The sequence below is a fragment of the Portunus trituberculatus genome, chromosome 21 (assembly GCF_017591435.1).
Source record: "Portunus trituberculatus isolate SZX2019 chromosome 21, ASM1759143v1, whole genome shotgun sequence".
Classification (NCBI taxonomy): domain Eukaryota; kingdom Metazoa; phylum Arthropoda; class Malacostraca; order Decapoda; family Portunidae; genus Portunus; species Portunus trituberculatus.
Genome location: NC_059275.1, coordinates 18682233 through 18707232, shown reverse-complemented (window position 1 = coordinate 18707232; position 25000 = coordinate 18682233). Strand labels below are relative to the sequence as shown.

Sequence of the window (25000 nt, the reverse complement as noted above, 5' to 3'; positions counted from 1 at the left end):
ATTGTAAGTTTTCGCGTATTGCCTGAAAAACCTGTTTCTTTTCCTGAATAAGTGTCCTTTTTTTCATCTATTTTATCCTTACATCACTGAAGCTCTCAGAAAATCTCCTTGTTTTCATACACTCCTCTAATTCTTAACCTCTTTAGTACTGGGATACATTTTTCCTTGAGAGTTGTCTACAATTAGACCATTTTATTGACATTAGGAAGAGTCATTGGAGGTCAGAAGACTAATGTCCACTGTCTTCATTATTTTACTCCCTATACAAGATTCTGAAGTTGTATAAAACCACAAATAGCAAGAAGAATTGATATGAAAACACGGCATGGTACTGAATGGGGTTAATATTTTCATGAATTATATAAGTACTGTCGTTCACTGAGTATCCACGCCGCTGCCACCATTGTCGTGCAGGGGCCGGGCAGTACAGGACGCAGGCAACGCGGCGGCCTCTCACCTCCACGCCACTGACAGATGACCGAACGCTTACACTCCTTCCCGACGCTCGCCTCATTTCATGGCTATTAACTCTCCTGCTGTCACTTCTCTTGCTTCTACGAGAGAGAGAGAGAGAGAGAGAGAGAGAGAGAGAGAGAGAGAGATTTCGTGACAAGTTTTCTATTTATTTTTCGTTCTTATTACCCTTTCTTGCTACGAGGTCGAGGAATAAAAGAAAGAGAAACAGGATAAAGAGAAAGAGAAATGAGTGGAAGAAAGTCACGACATGGAACAGGAAAAAGAAAACGAGAGGCAAGTGGGAAGAAAAGAAAAAGAAGAAAGATTGAAAGAAAAAGGAAGAGAAGGATTGAGAAACAAGTAGGAGAAACTGGGAATAAGACGAGAAAGAAAGGAGAGGAGAAAAGAGGAGAGAAAAGAGAGAGGAAACAAAGAAAATGAATTGGAATATAAGAAAGAAAGCAAGATTAGAAACGAAAAGGAGAAACGGAAATGGAAAAAAGAAAATGAGAAAGAAAGAAAGAAAGATGAAAGAAAAAAATCACAGAAGAGGAGAGAGAGAGAGAGAGAGAGAGAGAGAGAGAGAGAGAGAGAGAGAGAGAGAGAGAGAGAGAGAGAGAGAGGAACAGAACAGAAAAGGGGGAAAGAGAAAGGGGGCGGGAGAACATAAGGGCCACCACAACAATGCCCGCAACTCAACCCTTAACACAATGGCGCTCACTGCAAATTACTGGGATTCACTTGTTCTAATCACAGCTCAGTTTGGGGCTAATATCCGCCATTGATTGAAAGATTATTTTCTATCGTGCGCAACTTCAATCACCTGTCAAAATGGAGGTTTAGTTGCGTGGGGAAGGGGGAGGCAAGAGAGAGGAGGTTTGGGGGAGTAAGGTGAGTGAGTGAGTGGGAGAGTAGTTGGGTGGTAGGGAGGAGGATTAAAATAGTGGGTGTGTGTATTTGTGAATGGAGGGAAGTGAGAGGAAGGAAGGAAGGGAGGGAGAGAGAGAGAGGAAAAGGGAAGTGAAAAGGGAAAGGTTATTGGGCAGCGTAAAGAAAATGAAGGACGGAATATACAATTGAAAACGAGAATGAGTCAGTAGAGGGAATAGAAAGAGAGAGAGAAAGAGGAGGAGAGGGAAGAAGGGAAGGGAAGGAAGGAAGTAGGGCGTGTGAAGAGAGGCCATAAAAGAGCCGCAAAGACAGATGGAAGAGGAGAAAGAGAAGCAGGACAAGGACTTAGAAGGAAGAACAGATAAATGGAAGAAGGGGAGAGAAACACTGCCAAAGAAAGGGACATGGAAGAGAGATAGAATAAACGGAGGGGAAGGAAAGGGGTAAAGAGAACCAGGTGAATGGATAACCGCAGACGAGGAAGAGAGAAAGGGAAGAAAAAAAAAACGTAGAGGGAGGAGAAATAGAGGAAGGGAGGGAGGGAGGAGAGAGAGTCTGACCACTTGAAACGGAAACTCGGTCAGTGGGAAGGAAAAAGAAAAAAAAAAGGCTGAAATGAAAGGTTTTACGATACATGATGGCGGTGACTGGGCTTTATTCACCTGCCGTAATGAATGAAGTGAATGAAGAGGACTGTGATCACTGATAGACCAAGTTAATTCATCGTTACTCACACTCGCTTCCCTCGTTTGATCTTTGTCGTTATCTTTTATTGAATTTTGAACGATTTTTTTTTTTTTTTTTTTTGTTAATGCTTTATTTCTTATTTTGTATTATCTTATCGCTTTATTCTTTCACCATCATCACTCATTATTTTTATGGATTTCCTTGTTATCGTTATCTTTTATTAATCTTCTCCATTCTTATCCCTTCTTCGTTTACATGGCTACCACCACCATCACCATCGCCACCATCATCGCCACCGCCACCGCCACCGCCGCCATCATCATCCACGCTTCCCTCTCTTCCCTCTCATTATCACCGTTTTCTTCTTCCATCCATCATCATCATTCCGCGGCGGGAAGGTCTTGCCATTTAATTCCTTCAGCGGCGGGTCATCCCATCCCAGACTGATGCATGCCAGCGTCGGCCGCCCCGTCATCACCATTTGTTCATAAAGTCATCACCATTTGTACCCGCTCATCCCCGCGCCTACACACACACACACACACACACACACACACACACACACACACACACACACACACACACACACACACAAGGATATTCCTGCGCCTATGTATGTATGTTCACTGTAGTCTATATCTACTTGTCAAACACACACACACACACACACACACACACACACACACACACACACACACATCACTGTATTTATAAAGGAAGCTATTATAATATTTTTTGTAGCGAAAGTACATGGAATTATCAGTACAAGAGAGAGAGAGAGAGAGAGAGAGAGAGAGAGAGAGAGAGAGAGAGAGAGAGAGAGAGAAGGGGAGATAACAGGAGGGTAGATAAGAATGGGGGAAAGGGAGTAAAGGAGAGGGAGAGGATAGAAGGAGCAAAAGAAGATAAGAATGATACTTAAATCGAACAATAGAAGGGAAGGAAAAAGAGTAAAGAAGAGGAAGAAGATAACGCAACAAATAACACACAGAACCAGATGAATAAAAAAAATTAATGATGGAAATAACAAAGAGAAGAAGGGCAGGCCAGAATCACCCTATGTAATGACTGTGGTGGTGGTGGTGGTGATGGTGGTGATGGTGACGCCGTGACGCCCCTAATAGATGTAAGAAATATATCTAATGGGGGAGATATGTAAATTACCATCCCATCCCTTTCTCCCATTCCTCTTCTCTCTTTCTCTCTCTCTCTCTCTCCTTCTCTTCCCTTCTTCTCTACTTCTCTTCCCATTTTTCCTTTCCTCCTTTTTTCTCTTCTGTGTTTGTTTTCCTTTCAAATTCTCCCTTCTCCCATTCCTCTTATGCCTTCCATTTTCTCCTCAACTTCTCTACTCCTCTTCCCATTCTTTCTTATCTCCTTTTTCCTCTTCTGTGTTTGTTTTCCTTTCAGATTCTCTCTTTCTTTACCTATCTACTGTCCATTATTCTTCTCTCTATCATTCACTCTTTTATCTCTTATTTCTTTCATCTTTCCTTCATTTCTCCTTCCCCTTTCCATCTCTAACTTTATCCTAATCCATCTCTTCCTTTTTTCCTCACTGTATAATCATTTTCTGATCATGTAATTGCCACACACACACACACACACACACACACACACACACACACACACACACACACACACACACACACACACACACACACACACACACACACAGGAGGAGGAGGAGGAGGAGGAGGAGGAGGAGGAGGAGGAGGATACCACACTCACCTGGCTGATTGATTGGCGGTACGCTCAGGTGTTTACTCTCTGATTCGTGGGTTCGGACGCGTCATTACCATTCGAATAACTCTCTTTCCATATCGCCAATGACAATTATTACGGCAGCTCTCGGGCCAGCCACTCCACTCTGCCGCATGACACTCCGCCATCCATCACCACGCCCGTCTGTGATACCTTGATTTGGGGGACAATTGGGGTAAAGGGGTGATGGGGAGAGGAGGCGGAGAGGAGGTAAAGGGGTGGAGTTTTATACGTACCTCCATAGAAAGACAATCGAAACTAACCTAACCCAAGTTCTAATCTCTTGTGTGTGTGTGTGTGTGTGTGTGTGTGTGTGTGTGTGTGTGTGTGTGTGTGTGTGTGTATAGCTCGTATTCTCAAACCTTTCGGTGCTTCTTCACCATTTCAAAAGCCTTTATTTAAACTGACACGGAATTTTAAGGTATTTTTATAGTTCTAGAAGCAGAATGACAAAATTTCTACATTACTAACTGGAGAAACACTCTTGGAAACCTCGCTAATCATCTCTGCGGCCCCGGAAAATTGTCACGGTGAGAGTGAGAGAGCAAAACATTTATAAATACTCGCCAGTGTATGTGTGAGTAGGGTAGCAGGGTAGCAGGATAGCAGCGGCAGCAGGCGGAACAACACCACCACCTTGATGATGGTGATGGTGATAGTGATGGCGGGCGAACACGACAGATGGCCGCCTCCCCACACCATCATCATCATCCTTGGGCGCATTGATCACCATTAACCACCATTAACGAGTGTCCTGGCCGAGTGTGTGGAGGAGAGGAAGGAGAGAAAGTATAGTGGAGGAGGAGGAGGAGGAGGAGGAGGAGGGTCTTAGAGGGTGTTAGCTACGGAGAGGAGGAAAAGGAGAGGAGGAGGGAAAGGAGATGATAAATATTGGTTAAGGAAAGGAAGGAGATGAAGATAAATGAAAATAAAGGATAAAAGGGATAGAAAAAGGATTGCTAGTCTCTCTCTCTCTCTCTCTCTCTCTCTCTCTCTCTCTCTCTCTCTCTCTCTCTCTCTCTCTCTCTCTCTCTCTCTCTCCGAATGATATTTCAGTCCTCACACACACACACACACACACACACACACACACACACACACACACACACACACACACACACACACACACACACACACACACACACACACACACAAAACAAGACCTGAAAATTCTAACTCCTTCCCCCAAAAAACTCAAACAAAAACACAAACGCTCAAAAAATTTCGCAAAATGAAAACAAAACTACACCCAGAGAGAGAGAGAGAGAGAGAGAGAGAGAGAGAGAGAGAGAGAGAATGAAAACGTAAAAAAAAAAAAAAAAAAACTACCTCGGATAACTTCAGACTTCAGAACTTCCATCCCCAACAATACGAGCCTCGACTCTCACGTTTTGTAATTTAATTGACTCACTCTATCACATTACCTTTCTGGTGTTGAGGGGAAGGGAGGGGACGAGGAGGAGGAAGAGGAGGAAGAGGAGGAAGAGAGGGGAGGGTGGGGAGCAGGAATGGGGCTTGAGACTAAGGGGGGGAATGATAGAAGTGAGGCAAAAAAGTGAGGGGAAGGTGCAAGGCAGAGTGAAGCATGGAGGGAGAGATGAGGGGAGAGAGGAAGAGTGAGGGGAGGTATTATTGGTGGCAGAGAGAGAGAGAGATAGGGGGAGAGGGAGGGAGAGGGAGGGAGGGAGGGATGCTGTGAAATGAAAGTGGGAGAGAGAGAGAGAGAGAGAGAGAGAGAGAGAGAGAGAGAGGAGAAAAAAACAACGAATGAAGCGAGGTAATGAAAAATGAAAGGAGATAAAACACGATTAAAAGGAACACAAACATGCAAACTGAATGCACCGGGAGGGAAAAGAAAAAAAAAAGAAAAAAGAAATAAATAAAAAAAAAGGAAAATCTACTCGCTGCTCACTACAAAACAAAAAAAAAGTACAAAAACAAAAACAAAAAATAACATAAAAAACGAAAAGGGAAAACGAAATAAAACAATAAAAAAAACATACATATAGAAAACGAAAACCTCAAAAATCCAACCACAGAATGAGAACAAGAGAGAGAGAGAGAGAGAGAGAGAGAGGGGCGGGAGACAGTTTAGACGAGGACGACAGCCGAGTGTCACATTAGAATACGTAACGAGGGCCGAGTTACCTGGCAGGTGTGTGAGGACGGAAGGAGGGAGGCAGATAAAACACCGACGAAAGGAGGGGCGGAGAAAGGCGCGGAGGGAAGGAGAAGCGACGACCAAAGCAGGAACACGATGAGGAGGAGGAGGAGGAGGAGGAACGGAGGGAGATAAATCAGAGAGAGAGAGAGAGAGTTGTAGTGAATGCCGTAATAATTGATTTATTAATAATAATAATGATAATAATAATAATAATAATAACAATAATAATAATAATAATAATAATAATAATAATAATAATGATAACAGTAATAATAACAATAACTAATAGAAAAAAACTCTCTTTTCATTTAACATATCGTGAAAGTAAGCTTAAAAATTGAAAGAAACACACCATTAAAATATAAACCACCACCACCACCACCACCAGCAACAACAACAACAAAAACGATACCATCACCACCACCACCACCACCACCACCACCACCACCACCAACAACAACAACAACAACAACAACAATAACAACAACGACACCAAACATACACAACAACAAACAAAGGAAGAAGAAGAAGAATAGGATGAGGCAACAAGAGAGGCCAACGAACGAAGGAGGAAGTATCACTAACAGAAGAAATGAGGAACAGCCTTGCGGGGGCGGCTGTAAAAGGAGGAGGAGTAGGAGTAGGAGGAGGAGGACGAGTGGTAGTAATAGTAGGTGCAGCGTGAGGAAGGTGGAGGAGCAAGTGAGAATGTGGCTGTCGGGAGGCACGAGGCAACGCAGCTCTGGCACCCGTGATGAGTGATGGAGGGCGGGAGGAGGAGGAGGAGGAGGAGGAGCAAGATGGAGGGAAGGAGGACTGTGTGTATCTGTCTTCACGCCACATCAAGAAAGGAGGCATCGTGAGTGTCCTCTCTCTCTCTCCTTCTCTCCTTTGCTTCACTCTCCTTCCTTCCTTCCTTCCTTCCTTCCTTCCTTCTGTCCTTCACTTACCTTTCTCATGTCCCTTCCTTCCATTGTCCTCCGTCTGTCTCATCCTTCATACCACCTTCATTTTCCTTCCTCCTATTCTTTTCCCTTATTCCTTCCTTCCTTTCTTTCTTTTTCTTGTTTAGTTATTCCTTACACTCTTTTCTATTCGCTATATTTCTACTGTGTCTATATTTATCCTTCCTCAGTCCCTTCACTTCTATTTTCTTTTCTCTCCTTTCCCAACCCTTCATCTCCCCTTACCTGCTTATCATTCCATTCTGACTCCCTTTCCTCTCCCATATCCTGCTCTCGTGTCTCTGTTTATCATTCCCATCCAGTCTCTATCTCGTCATACCTTTCATTCCTCTCCCCTCCCGGCCCTCCCTCCCATCACCCGATCCCAGCCTGGCCCCACAGCCAAATCACAGCTGTGCCCCGCCGCTGGCCCGTCACACTCCCTGAAACTCGGAATTATGATGATAATAAAGAGGTGTGTTGTTTATACAGTTAATCACGGTGGAGGGAGCACTTGCTTAATCGCCGGCCATTTGTCGCTTACGCCGTGGACCAAATCCCACCAATCAGGAATGGTTACGGCCTCCAGTCAGCCAGTCACAAAGCGTCCCACGATTACCTCTTCGGCGCCATCAGTCAGCGGTGCGCAACGTGTCATTTTGCGTCACCACTCCCCGCTCATCATTGCATTAGCTCGGCGCACCATGCAAATTTAGTTATGACCATTCATTTGCAAGGCGTACGAGGCGTTTTTGCGGAGCTGTGAAGGTGTTTGTTGCCGTGGAGAGGCGTGTGAGGTGTAGGGGGGTCTGTTTACCTTGCTGCGTTTTGATTCGTTGTCTAAATCCCAGCAGTACATGGCCAAGTGGGTGACGCGGCCGTTCAGGTGGTGGTAATGGTGGTGAATGGTGATGGTGGTGACATTTGCTTCCCTGTCCCCCGCCCTTACCGAGCCACCTGCCGCCACCACCACCTGTCCCGCTAAAGTACCGTTTCTAGGTGTGCTGGATAAAGGGTTTGTTGTTTGGGTGTCCGCCATGCGATCCCCGAGTGTGTTGCTATTATTATTCTCATTATTTTTGCCCTTCCTCCTCCTCCTCCTCCTCCTCCTCCTCCTCCTCCTCCTCCTCATCCTCTTGTCCCTGTCCATCTTTACTTCTCCACTTCCTCCTCATATTACTACCACCACCACCACCACTGCTGCTACTACTACTACTACTACTACTACTACTACTACTACTACTACTACACTTTGCATTCTAATATATGTATTTGATTACTAGTGTGTAAATCTCTCTCTCTCTCTCTCTCTCTCTCTCTCTCTCTCTCTCTCTCTCTCTCTCTCTCTCTCTCTCTCTCTCTCTCTCTCTCTCTCTCTCATTCATTTGTCTTCTGTCACCGTGTAATTTGAAAATACTCACAAAAACTGAATTATCATCGTCACCCTTTAAAAAGCAGGATGTGTTTCATTGAGGAACATCACCACTAATTTCTATGCTGCTGCTTTTTTGCGTGTCGCCATGTTCTGTTTTTATTACATGCCCAATCTCCCTTTTTAATTCACCTCATTTCTCTCTCCTTCACTTTTTCATCTCCTGCTGACGTTGTATTTCTTTTAGTAGTTTTCTTGTGGACATATACATATATATATATTCTTCACCTTTTTTTCCATCTATTTTTTGTCCTAGTTGTTATTTTCTTTCCTTCAGTTTTTCTTCTTTACTTCATTGTTCTCTTTTCTCTTTATAATTCCTCTTCTTTTTCATCTCGTCGAATTTTTGCCTTTCATTTTCCATTCCCTTGCTCGGTTTTATCATCACATTCTCCCACAGTCAATCCCTCCGCCTTAATTCCCTGCCTAGTTCTGCGTCCTCGACATTTATTCCTCATTTCCACTTTAATTATTCACTCTGCCTACATTTTCTGCTCAGTCCCTGTTTGTAAATCCTAATTTCTATATTTTCACTCATTTGATCACCCATATTCTTTTTAATCAAACCCTACAGCTTAATTACCGGTTTAGTTCGCCTCCTCGCCCTTTATTTCCCATCCTTTGCATAATTATTCACCCCGTTTACGTTTTCTGCTCGATCCATGTTCGTAAATTCTAACTCCCATTTTCTTTGATCCCTCAGGTGACGCCAGCAACGCAAGCATCGGTTCAGGGGAAGGCACAGAGGAAGATGACGACGCTTCCAAGAAAAACCAGAAGAAAAGAGGCATTTTCCCCAAGGTGGCCACCAACATCCTCCGAGCCTGGCTCTTCCAGCACCTCACAGTAAGTACACCAACCTGTCTCTGTTTCTTTCGCCGTCTGCGCCTCCGTCTGTAGGTTCCCCAGTGTTTTTTTTCCAGACTTTCCGGTGTTTTGTGTCCTTTGAGTTGTCAGTCACGTGATTTCTTTACTTTTGTGGTCTAGTGTCTCGTTTTCTTCTTGTGGCTTTTGTTTTAGGTTAGGTTAGGTTGGGTTGGGTTGAGTTGGGTGGGGTTAGGTTAGGTTAGGTTTGGTTAGCTTTCATTAGGTTAGGTTTGGTTAGCTTAGTCTTCTTTTGCAGACTCTCCTGTGTTCATGGGGTGTTTGTTTCCTTAGGTTTGTCAGTATCGTGATTTTTCCCCTGGTTTGTGGTCTTATGTCTCTCTTTCTTCTTGTAATTCTTTGTTTTTATTCTTTCATTCATTCATTCATTTGTTCTATCTATAATTCCACTTCTTTGTCTATTTAAAGCTTGACGTCTCACATTCCTCTCTTGATTCAGTATTTTTTTTATATCTATCTACTTATATAATACTTTCCTACTTTCCTTCTACCTATCTCACATTCCCTCTTTATAACCGCATTTTTCAAGCCCGTTTATCACTCCTCATTTTTCTTCATCTCTACAACGTCTTTTCTCTCATCCTGTCATCCACTTACATATTTACTTCATCTCCTTCATGTCTTTTTCCCTCCGTGCTACGCCTCATCCACCTCGTCCATCAGTCTGTCCGTGCGTCGGTGTGTATGTGACTGCTAGCATGTCTCTCTGTGTCTCATTCTCGCCTTACCTCTTTGTTTGTCCTCTGTCCGTCTCTATAAGTCTGTCCGTCGCCTTACTCGTCATTCGTGTGTGTGTGTGTGTGTGTGTGTGTGTGTGTGTGTGTGTGTGTGTGTGTCTATCTGGTGGCGTGGCCTTGATGTTCACTTGCAGCTCAACACACAATTTATTTATAGCGTTCGTCATCCTTTCCATTAACTTTTACTGTTTATTACACTGGAGCCCTTGAGAGGCGTGAGTCAGGGACCTCCCTTTAGGGGCGCCCCGGGACCTGGCCTGGCCCTGAAAGCCTCCACTCGACCTCTCGCTTGGCACTCTCTGGCACACTTCAATCACCTACAGTGCCACCCCTAGTGTGTGTGTGTGTGTGTGTGTGTGTAGATGGTTGGTCTCTCTCTTTGGATGTGGATGTTTCTCTCTCTCTCTCTCTCTCTCTCTCTCTCTCTCTCTCTCTCTCTCTCTCTCTCTCTCTCTCTCGGAAAGCACATGTTTTGGAAGTGGCTTGTTACGGGAGTCATGCACCAACACGCCCATGCACTTGGCGTCACGAGGCGGCGGCGGGGTGGTGGTGGCCGCATCGGGGACCAAGGTGGGGGCTGTCATGCGGCGGAGTGATGGATGGCGTGGGCTGGGGCGTGGGTGGGCGGGAGTGGTGCGTTGTGGAGGGTTACGGTATGATTTGATGGAGAGTTTTGTGTGAGCTGAATGTTCTGACGCCCACGCTATACTCTCTCTCTCTCTCTCTCTCTCTCTCTCTCTCTCTCTCTCTCTCTCTCTCTCTCTCTCTCTCTCTCTCTCTCTCTCTGCAGTCCACCTACCTGTCTTTTGCGGAACAACGAGGAAAGAAACTGTGAAAAAGAGAGGCAGTGAAAAGTGTGGATACTTTCAACGTACAAGAAAAGGTTTTGTATTTCCTGACAACTCTTGTGTGTGTGTGTGTGTGTGTGTGTGTGTGTGTGTGTGTGTGTGTGTGTGTGTGTGTGTGTGTGTGTGAGTGTGTGGTGGCGTGCAAATAGCTAGATCAGGAACAATTGGGGTTGGCCCTTGTGGCGGGGAGGCCTCACGCGACCCTCCACTCCGACCATCCCTCACCTCCCCCATTATGACACATTTGCCCCACGCCGGACCTGCCTTCTGCCACCCGCCCTACAGACTTCTGAGCCGCCGAGGGGGAGGAGGTGAGGCAAGGAGGCGGTACTGTGTGGCTGTAGGAGGCGAGGCGAGGCGAGGAGGTGGTGGTAGCGGAGGAGGCGGGAGGGAAAACAGGGAGCGTCGGGGAAGAAGAAAAGAAAGAGATGAGTTAAGATCCTTTTACATCACGCAGGTTTATGGTGGTTTCTATAAACTACACGACGACAGGGTGAGATACGCGCTCGCACACACACACACACACACACACACACACACACACACACACACACACACACACACCGAGTAAAACATCGTCATATATCTTTCAATTTAGATATGTAACAGCAGCATCAGTAGTAGTAGTAGTAGTAGTAGTAGTAGTAGTAGTAGTAGTTGTTGTTGTTGTTGTAGAATAAAGGAGACGTAGATACAAACATACATATTCAGGCAATAGTAGCAGTAGTAATAGTAGTAGTAGTAGTAGTAGTAGTAGTAGTAGTAGTAGTAGTAGTAGTAACAGTAGTAGTAGAAGTATTAGTAGTATAGGTACCACTATAAATAAAATTGCCTGCGCCACTAATGGGCGGAAGCTGAACAGCGCTTCCCATACACTCTTCAAGTGTGCCTACAGGCGCTAAAGGCCTTACGTAAAAAAAAAAAAAGTAATAGTAGTAGTAATAGCAGCAGCAGCAGTAGTAGTAGTAGTAGTAGTAGTAGTAGTAGTAGTATATTTCTAACAGGAGAAGAAGAACACTGCAACAAACACAACGCACACCAGCAGCAGCAGTACCAGTAGCAGCAGCAGCAGTAGTATAGTAGAAGCATGCACCATTTGTAACCACGTCCCCTTGCATCCCACACGCACACACAACCTTTCTACCAGTGCGGCGGGCTGGCGGGCGGGCGACGGAGAGCTGAGGGTGTGAGGACAAGGGTAGCAGCGGACATGTTTGTATAGGCCGTTCGTTAGCACTAAATTTCCGTCCCGTTACAGCGCCGAGAAGTGGGTCATTGAGATCGCCTTTATAGCTTTCCAATATAGGAGTTGAGCGGCACCTTTTTCCCTCTTGTTTTTGGGCGGAACCAGCTGAGAGAGAGAGAGAGAGAGAGAGAGAGAGAGAGAGAGAGAGAGAGAGAGAGAGAAGTGCTTGATTTTTTTCTCTAATTATGCAAAGGAAAGGTTGTTGTCTGACATGACGTAAGAATATGAAGAAGAATAAAGAGAAGGTGAATGGCAGGAACTGGAGAAGGAAGAGGAGGAGGAGGAGGAGGAGGAGGAGGAGGAGGAGGAAGGGACGGAAATCATCACTTAAACTATGACTGGGCAGCTGTGGTAGTAGTGGTGATGGTAGTGGTGGTGGTGGTGATGGCAGTGATGGTGGCAGTGGTGATGGTGGTAGTGGTGAGGTGGTAGCTTAAAAATGAGTATGATGGTGCTGGATATAGAGGTGATGTGGTGGTGATGGTGAATGGTGATAGGAAAAAATAAAGGTGTATAGGAGAGAAGGAGGTGGAAGGAGTAGGAGAGAGTAAAGAAGGTGGTGGAGATAGAAGAAGAGATAGATGCAGAGATAGATGTTTACTCCTGTTAGTCCTACACTGCTGAAGCTCTTGAGGCAATTGTGACAAGAATTTGCTATCATGTCCCTTTCACCATCCATCTTGTTGTGTCTCATTGTCCGTGTCACCCTTCCCTCCTCCTCCTCCTCCTCACTGCATTTATCCCTCCCTCCTCTCCTCCTCTCCCTCTCCTCCTCCTCTCCCTCTCTCTCTCTCCCTCTTCTTTGCGTGTTCATCGTCTTGGGAAGTGTCACCGTCTTGTTTCATCCTGGGAGTTATCCTTCACACTCATCATTCCTTCTTCTTATCCACAAATTTATCACTTCTCCTCCTCCTCATGTATTTATTAATCTCCCACCCTCTCCCTCTCTCTCTTTCTCTCCCTCTCTCTCTCTCTCTCTCTCTCTCTCTCTCTCTCTCTCTCTCTCTCTCTCTCTCTCTCTCTCTCTCTCTCTCTCTCTCTCTCTCTCTCTCTCTCTCTCTCTCTCTCTTCCACCAATTCGTATCTCTCCAATCCCATTTTTTGTTCTGTGTGTCTCTTTTCTCTTTCTTTCCCTCTTCGTGTGAAATTCTTAATCCATCCATCACGCCGCAGAGAGAGAGAGAGAGAGAGAGAGAGAGAGAGAGAGAGAGAGAGAGAGAGAGAGAGAGAGAGAGAGAGGGAGAGAGGGCGAGGGGGACGGGGTTCCAGATTCCAAATTTGGGCTGAGGATTGAAGACATTCGGTAGGCATATCGGATTCAAATCTATGTAAATTTTCCATACGATCAGCAGAGAGGGCGTGGAGTGTCTCTCGCGATATACGTGTGTGTGTGTGTGTGTGTGTGTGTGTGTGTGTGTGTGTGTGTGTGGAGACAGGAAAAGTCTCCCAAGTCTCACGTTACCTGCAATCCACCTAAGCATTCACCCGCCCACACTAAGGCAAGCAAATAGGTATAGGAGGAGGAGGAGGAGGAGGAGGAGGAGGACGTAGAGAGCAAGGAGGGGAAGGGAGGAGAGGGGAGGGGGAGGGCGACACAGTCTTCTCGTCCCCTTCAGGAAACCAAACTTTAAAATTTCAATGGGGGTCGCGGGTCGACAGAGGCGGGAAATTTGGAAGTTTCCCTCACATATTGAAATCCAATTTCCGCGGGAGACCGAGTCTATGCCACATCAGAGGACTGAGGGGGGAGGGGAGAGGGGGAGGGAGATAGGTGGCACTCCCTCCCTACCTGACACCATGGACCTACCTGACTCTCTGGCACCCTATTCTTCCCAATGGGACTCCTCTCTTCCTTCCCGCGCCTTCCCCTCATCTCCTCCTACTCTCTTCTTCCTCTCAGCTTCCTCCTCTTCCGTCTGTGATCTTCCTTTTCCTCTCCGCGTCCTCCTCCTCCTCCTCCTCTTCCTTCCTCCTAACACCTTCCTCTTCCTTCTGGAGGCTTCCCTTTTCCCTCTTGGTATCTCTTCTCTCCTTTCAAGTCCTTCCTTCGTACTCTTCCTCCTCCTCCTCCTCCTCCTCCTCCTCCTCCTCCTCCTCCTCTACATTTCTCAAGATCTTCCTCATCAGCCTGACACCCTCTTCTTCCTCTTCCTCTTCCTTATCGTCTATGGTGCCTTCTCCTTTTCTCCTTTCTCCTTTTGTTCTCCTTTTCCTCTTCCTCTTCTTTTTCTTTTCCTCCTCCAGCCAGGCAGCCTTCTCTTTTTCCTTTTCCTCTTCCTCCGACCATCCATTTGCTTCCTGCCTTGTTTTCTTGGTGTGTGTGTGTGTGTGTGTGTGTGTGTGTGTGTGTGTGTGTGTGTGTGTGTGTGTGTGTGTGTGTGTGTGTGTGTGTGTGTGTTTCTTTCTTGTCTCTTTTTGTTACATTTCCACGCCTTGTCTTTCCAAATCTCTCTCTCTCTCTCTCTCTCTCTCTCTCTCTCTCTCTCTCTCTCTCTCTCTCTCTCTCTCTCTCTCTCTCTCTCTCTCTCTCTCTCTCTCTCTCTCTCTCTCTCTCTCTCTCTCTCTCTCTCTCTCTCTCTCTCTCTCGCCATTAGTTCTTCACTTTCTTGTTATTTTTTTTACTGTTTCTAAGTTTTGGTTGAAAGTTTCGTCTTGTTTCTTCTTCCTCCTCTTCTTTATTTCGTCTTTCTTCTCTGTTTCCTCTTCGTCTTCTTCCTCCTTCTTTCTCCTCCTTTTATTGTCTTTATTCTCTCCATATTCCTGTTGTCACCTATATCCTCCATTTTTCTCCTCCTCCTTCCTCCATCCTCCTTCCTCCTTCCTCCTCCCTCCTCCTCCTCCTCCTCCTCCTCCTCTTCCCTCTCAGCAGGAGTTACACACAAGGGAAATAGTTCATAACTTTTGGCCCTTCGTGATTAAAGGAAATGAGAAAACCTGTTTGTAATTATTACATTTAGTACAATATAGGAGGGAGGGAGAGAGGAGGGAGGGGCGAGGGGAGGTGGCGGGAAGAGGAAAGGAGGGGAAGCGCTCAACAAATCAGAGAGAGGCTGGCAGTTAATACAGAGGGGAAATGAGGAGCAAAGTTTACCTGTTTGGGGAGGAATTAGAGGAAAGTTAGATCGTGTGTTCAGAGTGGTTGAGTTAGCAGGGGTGAGGCGGCCTACTCCCCTCGCGCCTCCACCTCTTCCTCCTCCTCCTCCTCCTCCTCCTTCTCTTCCTTCTTCCTCAGCTCTGTTTCCTTATTTTCCTTTCACCTTGTTTGTTTTTTTGCTCTCCTTTCACTTCTTTCTAATCTCCTCCTCCTCCTCCTTCTCCTCCTCCTCCTCCTCCTCCTCCTCCTCCTCCTCCTTCTCCTCCTCCTCTTCGTCAGTCTCCACTTGTCCCATCATCACTTTTTTTTTTCTATTTCCTCTAATATTCCATTCTAAATTCTCTCCTTTTTACTCCTCCAATATCTCTCTCTCTCTCTCTCTCTCTCTCTCTCTCTCTCTCTCTCTCTCTCTCTCTCTCTCTCTCTCTCTCTCTCTCTCTCTCTCTCTCTCTCTCTCTCTCTCTCTCTCTCTCTCTCTCTCTCTCTCGGCAGGATATGGGCAATTGTCGCCACAGTAATGTTATCTGATTCCTCCCTCTCTTCGCCGGATCCCGAAGTTGCTCTGCTATCGATCCTCAGACTCCTTATAGAGGGCTCCAGGACAAAGCAGAAGGTAGAGGCGCCCGCAGCTGTTGATTTGGAAGTGATAGTGTAGCTGAAGGGGCGCAGGAATGAGGTGGTGGTGGTGGTGGTGGTGGTGGTGGTGGTGGTGGTGGTGGTGGTGGTGGGGGTGAAGTAAAGAAATGCATGAGGTTCTGTAGTGTAATGGTGATGTGATGTGAGTTTTTTCGTCATGTTATTAGGTGATATTTGGATGTCTTTTTGCTTTCTCTCTCTCTCTCTCTCTCTCTCTCTCTCTCTCTCTCTCTCTCTCTCTCTCTCTCTCTCTCTCTCTCTCTCTCTCTCTCTCTCTCTCTCTCTCCCTTTTTTCTCAATTTTCTTTGTTTTCCTTTGACTTCAATATTCTTTCCACCTGTTTTGCTTTTTTTTTTTTCATTGTATCTTTCTCTTTCTTCCTACTAGTCCCCTTCGTCCTCGATCTACTTTTCCTCCTCCTCCTCCTCCTCCTCCTCCTGGTACCTGCGCCCCGGTATTCTCGTCGTCGCTCTGAGGAACAAACTAGAGTAACAAGGGAAAGTGGGATTAAGTGGGGAGGGCGAGTCCCGGACCACTCATGGCTTGTCCTCCCTCACTCCACTTAAATAATGCATCAGACTTCTTAGTGAGGTCACACACAGCCCACCTGAACCTCGCCTACAATCTCTGACCCCGCCCACCTGAACCCGGAGCCTATTTCACCACAGTCTCATCCACTTGCAAGCCGTCAGTCAGTTCAGGCTAGAGTCTCTCACCGCTGCCCTGATTCATTGCTAGTGTCTCCTTTCATGTTTTTACTCAGTACTCGCTCTCTCTCTCTCTCTCTCTCTCTCTCTCTCTCTCTCTCTCTCTCTCTCTCTCTCTCTCTCTCTCTCTCTCTCTCTCTCTCTCTCTCTCTCTCTCTCTCTCTCTCTCTCTCTCTCTCTCTCTCTCTCTCTCTCTCTCTCTCTCTCACTTCATTCTAGTGTACATCTGCTCCTCGTGTCCTTTAAATCCAATGAAAACTTCGCTGCATTTAACCGAATGATTTACTGCGGCGCCTGTGTGTGAGTGAGTGTGTGTGTGTGTGTGTGTGTGTGTGTGTGTGTGTGTGTGTGTGTGTGTGTGTGTGTGTGTGTGTGTGCGCGCGTCTCTCCCAGGATTCAGGGCCTGAGGAGGAGGAGGACATTCCTATATTATTCTGCTCCGCGTTCTAGCTGGAATCCAATTCTTACTCTGGCGTGAAGGAGAAAAATGTTACTCACACATTTCTCTCCCACTGAACCTCGAACGTTTAGTGGCGAGCCATAAACTTGTCCCGGAGCGTGTGGGCGGCGCTGCCTGGAGGGCAGTCCCTGCAGGGCCGGGGCGCCAGGGGCACGTGGCGAGAGCTGCCTGAGGGTGTCCCAAAGGCAGTGAGACAGGACGCAGCGCTGTGGCTTCTACGGCGGGGCGCGGCAGGTCGCTGGAGTTCCCTGGAGGGGCGTCGACGTCTGCCAAGATGTCCGGGGCGGCACCGTTCCCCCAAGAGAACCCAGGGGGTGGCCTAGCCCTCTGAATTATTAAAACAACTCACCCAAGGCTAATGGACATGATCACCAGCCCTCCCCCATCCCCCCATAGGCCGCGGCACCGACCGACCACCTTGAAAGTGAGGAGTCGCACCGAACACTTCCTCCCCGTTTACCGAGGAGAAAAAGATGAGTCACGAGGGACGCGGCGTCTTCCCCTCAGGCATATAGATGTGCCGACGGCGGGAAGGTGGAGGCTGGGATGGAATGTAAGCCCGAATGTTTTCCTCGGGCGAGTCAAGATGAAGGCGTCAGGCTGAGGGACAAAGGCCTTGGGTGTTGTGCATCTTTTATAACCTGACTCGCCTGCCCTCCTTCCTGACACTACGAGACGCCGCCCCTCTGAATAATGCCGTGACCACCAGGCGCCGTCACAAGATCAAGGGGCTCGAGACGCCAAAGGGGAGATGCGAAGGACGCGTTAGTGAGGCCAGGACGAGGGGAAGGAGCGAGGTTGATGAGAAATGCAGCAACCAATGGCAGGGACGGGAGAGGGTGAGAGGAGGAAGCCGGCTCAGGGATACACCTGGCGGCCGAGGATCCTTATGCAACACCACCACCACACAACACCATTACCTTTAACAGAAGCCACAGCAATAGTGAGAGGAAGACGAGCAACGCCACTGCAGCCTTCAGCTAAATTACAGCGGAACAAAACATTTTCTCACCGGCGCTTCAATCCCTTGTTGGCGTCACGCGTTTTTGGGAGCGAAACATCACGCACATCAATACCAGACACGAGGAGAGCTGGGAGAGTCAGGCGAGGCGAGGCCAGCTGGAGAAACGCCTGTGTAAGAAAACCTGACTTGACTTCCGTGTGGTGTGTCTGTGTGGTTGAAATTGTAGTATGTCTGTGTGGTTGAAAGTGTGGTGTGTCTGTGTGGTTGAAATTGTGGCTGCAAGTAGGTTCCTTCCTCCACCACTGTTAACTTGAGGTTTGTGTACGAGTAGACCATTTTACTGACACAAGCAAGGGTCTGTGGAGGATGAAGCTGTATAAAATCACCAAATAGTAAGCAGAGAGAATATGGAAACACGTCATGGTAATGAAGGTGTTTAAACTTAAGATTCCTTCATTCCTCCTCCTCTTCCTCCTCCTCCTCCTCCTCCGTAAGAGCGATGACCTGCACACAGTCGTCACAGTGTCGCGGAAACTCCCCAAAGAAAAGCCTTGGGAAATTATAACAATGAGGATTGACACGAGGCACAAGCGACGTGTTCTCATATCCGGTGCGTGGAGGGCGTGGCTGCTCCGTCTCCTGAGCACCGTGTTCGTCACCGCTCAAGCACCGTCATTGTGCACCCAAAACACGGTGGTGCGGTGGTGCAATCAGCGTGCTACACCAGGATCGGGCGGCGTCTCACTTCGCGCCGTTTGTTAGAGGCGACAAGGGTGAGTGCGAGATGATTATGGTAATGTTGATGGTGGTGATGAAGACTCCTGTCATCTTCGGCCGCGGGGAGGGGACGGGGAAGGGGGAGAGGGCGTCCGGTGGTGTTAGTGATAGCGGCGATGGTGATGTAGGAGTGATGGTGTCGCCGATAGTAAGTCTGCTCGCCGAAGTAGTTTGTATGCTGACGGTGATGGACTGAAGCGTGTCAGTGTGTGGAGCGGTAATGTGCGGTGAGCTGCGCCTCCGTGCTGCACCTTGCGGAACACGGCTGTCTGGATGCATGGCTGGATGGCTGGCTGGATAGATGGGTAGATAGGGGATGGCTTGCTGGCTGACTGATTGACTGACTAGCTTGTTGGTTGGCTGGCTGGCTGGCTGGTTGACTGGCTGGCTGGTTGACTGGCTGGCTGGCTGGGGGACAGAGTGAAGGGTTGGAGGACATGTGGCACTAAAGGACATGACTTAAATGTTTGGTTGGCACTGGCACCGTGTGGGTAAATATATTAGTGTGTGACAGGTTGACACTTCTTGGCGTGTTGTGCAAGAGTCGCGTGGCTTTCGTGTGATGTCGCCTTGTGTGTGTGTGTGTGTGTGTGTGTGTGTGTGTGTGTGTGGCACTACAATCTGGCAGTGAGAGCGGTGCTGTGTTATACTGTTTGTGCTGCGTTGTTGCTGCGTTAAGTGTCTCCTGTGTTCTCGTGTGTTCTCGTTTTGATGCGCACACAGTACACAGCGCGGTGCAGCACACAGACACACGAGGCGGGGAGGGTGCGGGGCTGCGGGTAGGGAGTGAGTGCTGCAGGGGAGGAGGAGGAGGAGGAGGAGGACAGGGGGAGGACATGGGGACAGAGATATGGCTCGGGGATAACAGGTATGTGGCAGAGAATGAAACACTGACAAAGCGGAGGGTGGACGGCGGTGGAACACGGGCGACACCAAGTGGAATGGAGGAGAGGAGGGCGCATGGCATGGACGAGTGGTGGAACAGAGATATAGGAAAAGGGGGGGGAGGAGGTGGAACAGAACATCGGCGTGGCGGGGCGCAGTGTTTACGCGTGTCTACTGTATGGATTGCAGTGGCGGAAATAAAACACCTCCGATGATGTCCATTTATTGTCACCTTCCAACGACCGAGTCCCGGCCGCCCTATCCGGGACGTCCTGCACCAAGGGGCCTGTGTGCTCTCCTGCAGGACGCCGTTGGGGTTATTTTACCTCAGCCTGGGCGGGAGGGGGCGTGCCTGTGTGTCGGGGGGAGGCGCTGGTCCAGGCTCACTAATGGAAGAGAAGTGTCGCTTGTTTGGTCTGTCACCCTCCTGACACGTCGCCCAGGGAGCCGCTGTCTCTCCCTCCACCAGTCGCTGCCTCCCTCCCTCCCTCCGTCCCTCCACCTCCTCCCTCCTCCTCCTCCACCTGGTATCACCCTCCTCCACACCCTCCACCACTATTCATTCCCCCTCCTTTCTCTCTCTCTCTCTCTCTCTCTCTCTCTCTCTCTCTCTCTCTCTCTCTCTCTCTCTCTCTCTCTCTCTCTCTCTCTCTCTCTCTCTCTCTCTCTCTCATGCTACACCATCTCTCCATCTTTCTCCCATCTCCCTTCCTCCCCCATTCCCTCTCTCACCTGTATGTATCGTGCCATCCTTCCACCTGTTCTCTCTCTCTCTCTCTCTCTCTCTCTCTCTCTCTCTCTCTCTCTCTCGGTATTGCTTGTTGTTGCACTTATTCAGTCTCTTAATCGCTCGCCATCCTTCACTTGTTTAATCGCCTTGTCTTATATATAGGTTTTTTTTTTTTTACCGTTTTTTCTTCTTTTTTAGCACTGACTTTTTTATATGCTACGTGATCTTTACTGCTTGTCTTAGTCTTACAGTTGAAGAGATAAGAGACTAATAACTATTGATAGAGTCAGATTCTTGGCCTATTTCTGGCAATATTTAGACGTGTTTAGTAGTTGAAAATACATGAATGAAGTGAAATGGGGTAATATGCTGGTGATTTCAAGATTACCGGGGTGAAGAAGAGAGAGAAACACAGAAGACACACTGTTCAGGATTAAATAGGGAGGATAGACCAGCGAAGATATGTGTGAAGTAAAAAAAAATACAAAAGAAAAGTGAAATGTGATCATATATTGGTGACTTCAAGGCTACAGTGGTGAAAAAGAGAGAGGAACACAGAAAACAGTACCAATAGAGGATGGATAAGTGAAGGTATGTGTGGAAGAGGAGTGAAGTGGAGTGAAGTGGAGTGGCGGGGTAGCAGAGACGAGTGGAGTAGAGGACAGGAGGATGTGGCGGGAGGGAAGGGAGAGGAGTGTCGAGGATGAGAGGATATGAGATGTACAATGAACTCCAATGGGTATGAGTGAATTAAGAGCCAGGATGTTGGGGGAGGTCAGGGTGAGAGGCGGACAGGGAGAGGAAGAGAAGAGAGTTAGGGTGTGGCAGGGGGGCAGGGGCGTGTGAGAATGGCACCAATGGGGAGGAGCAGGAGCAGGGGTAGGGCAAGGCAGGGCACAGGGCGGGGCAGGGACGGGGCGCGGTGGGAGCTGGACACCTGACACAGACACGAGAAGGATTAGTCAGATATTATTGAGGCAGATTGACAAGTGACACTATGATTGATGTCTTGTTCCGCCACCACCACCACCACCACCACATCGCATCCCTCAGTCACCACCACAAGGCCGCCAGACAGGGAGACATCACCATTAGACCACCGCCGCATCACCACCACGTACCAACACCACTAAGCTCACCAGGAGAAGGAGGAGGTGGTGGTGGTGGTGGTGGAGCCCTCGTCACCTCTAAAAGCTTGTCAACGGTGCGATCATCATTCATAAAAGCCGTGCCAAGGAGTCAGGCTTTGTTCACGGTGGTGTTGTAGCAGCTTGGCCTCTTCTCTCTCTCTCTCTCTCTCTCTCTCTCTCTCTCTCTCTCTCTCTCTCTCTCATAACAGTAATTACAACACCAGTACAAATACACGTCAAACACAGCCACCTCCAGCTCCATCACAGGCCACGCACGTCCTTCCTCGCATCTTCAAACCCGAGGCTGTTATTCAAAACCTTACTTTACCTGCGTCTCCCTTACACTTCTCCCAGCGCACCTTTATATTGCCCATACACCCTTGGGTACACCTTTACACCTAACACGACACCTCCCCGCGTCCCTTCCCCCTGGCCTCCTATCGCAGCGCCACTCAAAGGGGAGGTGGGCGGAGGGGAGAGGAGGAGCTATCGAGAAGAGAGGCGTGAAGGACCTTAGCACAATCGACAGCGGATCTCTAAACAGCCTACACGACCCGAGAGGTATAAAAACAAACGCCCGAGGGTGACAATAGCACGAGCAAACACTCCGACTCGTACTCCACGCGGCACTTACCACGAGTCCCACTTGAGTCGAGGGGAAGAAGAGGAGGTGGTGGTGGTGGTGGTAGTGGTGGTGTAGGAGAAGGAGGAGGAGAAGGAGAAGGAGGAGTTGTGAGAAAGGCCCCACCGTTTTATTTTAAAGATGCGAGCTCAGAAGGTTCTCTCTCTCTCTCTCTCTCTCTCTCTCTCTCTCTCTCTCTCTCTCTCTCTCTCTCTCTCTCTCTCTCTCTCTCTCTCTCTCTCTCTCTCTCTCTCATCACGCCTGGGCTCAGCAACGTCTTAGAGGTAGATATAATTTAGTCCATAGATTTACCTCCTGAGTTAATAGCGAGGGTTTACGTGGGGAGGAAAGGGATTGGAAGCTAAATACATCCACCTTGCAATTCAGCAGCAGCAGCAGCAGCAGCGGGGCGCGAGGTGCGTGTGTGAAGGGCCTCCTGCCTGTTTCCCTGTGACGATGTTAACACCACACGATGACGAAGGCGCGGGAGGCGGGGCGAGATGTCAAGGATCAAAGGAGGTTTTTTTTTCTTGATCCTCACGCTTCTCCTTACATTTTCTTCTCACTTTTTCACTCTCCGTCAGTAAAATCCAATGGAAGTATGTGAGGCGCGTGCTCGTGTTCAGCTGGCGGGTGATTACACGTATTAATTTTGCCGCGGGAGAGAGTGCAGGTCTATGAGGAGTGGAGAGCGTGAGGCACAAGGACGTTATTGGCCTCCACTCATTGAAGGGATTAAAAAAAAAAAAACACCAATGAATGTCCTAATCCCGTCACACCTCCCTCGTTACTCGCCCGTCACGACCCCCTGGCTGGTGCACAGATGGATGTAGACAGACAGACGAACGCACGGACAGAAGGAGGGACAGACGGGCGGATTCCTTGCACGACATCTGGACGGAAACATTTATTTGGCTCGATTTGCCCCCAAGATCCTGAGAGTTTGCGGAGTGACTCGGTGAAAGGGCGAGTTTTAAAGACGAAGATTTATTACGAGATCGATCCTCCTCCAGTAGATGAGTTGGCGTGGAGCTTGTCATCGAGGGGAACGAATTGGCGTGGAGACACTCTTTCACGGGGACGAGGACGAATTGCCACTGGGACGAGTTGGCGCGAGACCGATTTTTTTTCCTTTTCTCTCTCCTTTTTTTTCAGTGGGACGAATTGGCCGGGATCCGATCTTGAATTGGTGTGCATCTGATCCTTACTGGAGTGTGAATTGGCGCGGGGATTCCCTCTCGTGTGACTGAGTCGGCTTGGGTTCGGTCTTGGAGTGGGACGAGTTGGCATGAAGCCCATGTTTCAGGGGGACGAGTTGGTGTGGGGTCGATCTATAAGGGAGGAGGAGAAGGAGGAGGAGGAGGAGGAGGAGGAGGAGGAGGAGGAGGAGGAGGGACGTGTTGGCACTGGGTTGAGTTGAAGGGGGAACCATGTATGCGGGATGGGAGGCTGCCACCGACGCGTTCCAGCTACAAATATTAGCATTCCTGCCATTCCTGATCCGTCCATTACCATTCCGACCCATAGCTGACCATAATTCCTAATAGTTCCAAAACGTCCCTCTCTCTCTCTCTCTCTCTCTCTCTCTCTCTCTCTCTCTCTCTCTCTCTCTCTCTCTCTCTCTCTCTCTCTCTCTCTCTCTCTCTCTCTCTCTCTCTCTCTCTCTCTCTCTCTCTCTCTCTCTCTCTCTCTCTCACTTTGACTCTCCCTTTCTCGCTCTCTCTCGCTCCCTCTCCCTCTTATCAGCAAGTATTCTAGTGGCTTTGAAGGGTATGCTTTCAAGTAATTCATTTCGGGAAGTAAGGAGCCGCTACCCTCACTATTCCAAGCGGAGACCCCATTCCCGACTCCATCCCTCTTCCCTGGCTCCAAATTCCCGCCTCCCAGTTTGTGGAAGGGCGGCGTATTCCTGGCGGAGTCTCGAGGGACGCTGAGAAGACGATAAATCATTGTCACTGTCACGCTGAGAGGGGCGAGGAGGAGGGGCGGCCGGGGAGGAGCGAGGGAACGGTGCACAGAGAGAGAAGAGCGAGAGAGAGAGAGAGAGAGAGAGTGTGTGTGTGTGTGTGTGTGTGTGTGTGTGTGTGTGTGTGTGTGTGTGTGTGTGTGTGAGCGAGAGGGATAGAGGTCGTGGAGAGCGGTAGGAAAAGAGGAGAGGTAGTGTCTGTTTGTGTGTGTGTGTGTGTGTGTGTGTGTGTGTGTGTGTGTGTGTGTGTGTGTGTGTGGTGTAAGAAAATATATGAATAAGGAAGAAGGTGCAACTGGAATGAATGTATAGTTGAGAGAGAGAGAGAGAGAGAGAGAGAGAGAGAGAGAGAGAGAGAGAGAGAGTGAAATATGCGCTCCTAAGACGAACATAAGCGATGAAAGCGCCTCGTCATCTTCATGGCTACTCGAGAATCATCATCACATCACTACGAGAGATAAGAGACGTGGCACTCAAGCGCACACACACACACACACACACACACACACACACACACACACACACACACACACACACACACACACACACACACACACACACACACACACACACACACACACACCAGAGCAACAAAACACGACAAGGTTCACAGAAATACGAAAAAGAAATGGAGAGAAAAAGGACAGACAGAGAAAGTGAAAAATAAGTGATAGAAAAGGAGAAAATAAAATCAAGAAGCTCTGAGCGAAACGACAGCAACTCAAACTGACGTAATAAAATGGACTTAGGACACTTACTCAGCGGGAAGGAAACGCTCTGGAGATATTTCGTGGAGGCATCTTTAATACCTTCCCTGCAAGCCCACGTCAGGAGGCTGAAGGAGGAGGAGAGAGGACCAGAGGAAAGGGAGAGAAAGGAAGGCACGGAGGGGGACGAAGGGGGAGCAGTGACCCCTCCTGGTTGTTCCCCGGGGCCCATAACGCCACCAGCCCGGCTCATCTGCATATGGAAATG

General features: G+C 48.3%; 1 protein-coding gene across 24 annotated transcripts in view; it reads left to right on the top strand.

Moving 5' to 3' along the window:
- Positions 1–25000, top strand: part of LOC123507147 (homeobox protein Meis1-like) — a 518053-nt gene that overhangs the window by 391914 nt on the left and 101139 nt on the right. For all 24 annotated transcript variants that reach the window (XM_045259776.1, XM_045259787.1, XM_045259783.1 and 21 more), the window contains one exon: positions 9042–9184. In XM_045259776.1, the coding sequence (XP_045115711.1) occupies positions 9042–9184 (143 nt within the window). The remainder of the gene's footprint in view (positions 1–9041; positions 9185–25000) is intronic.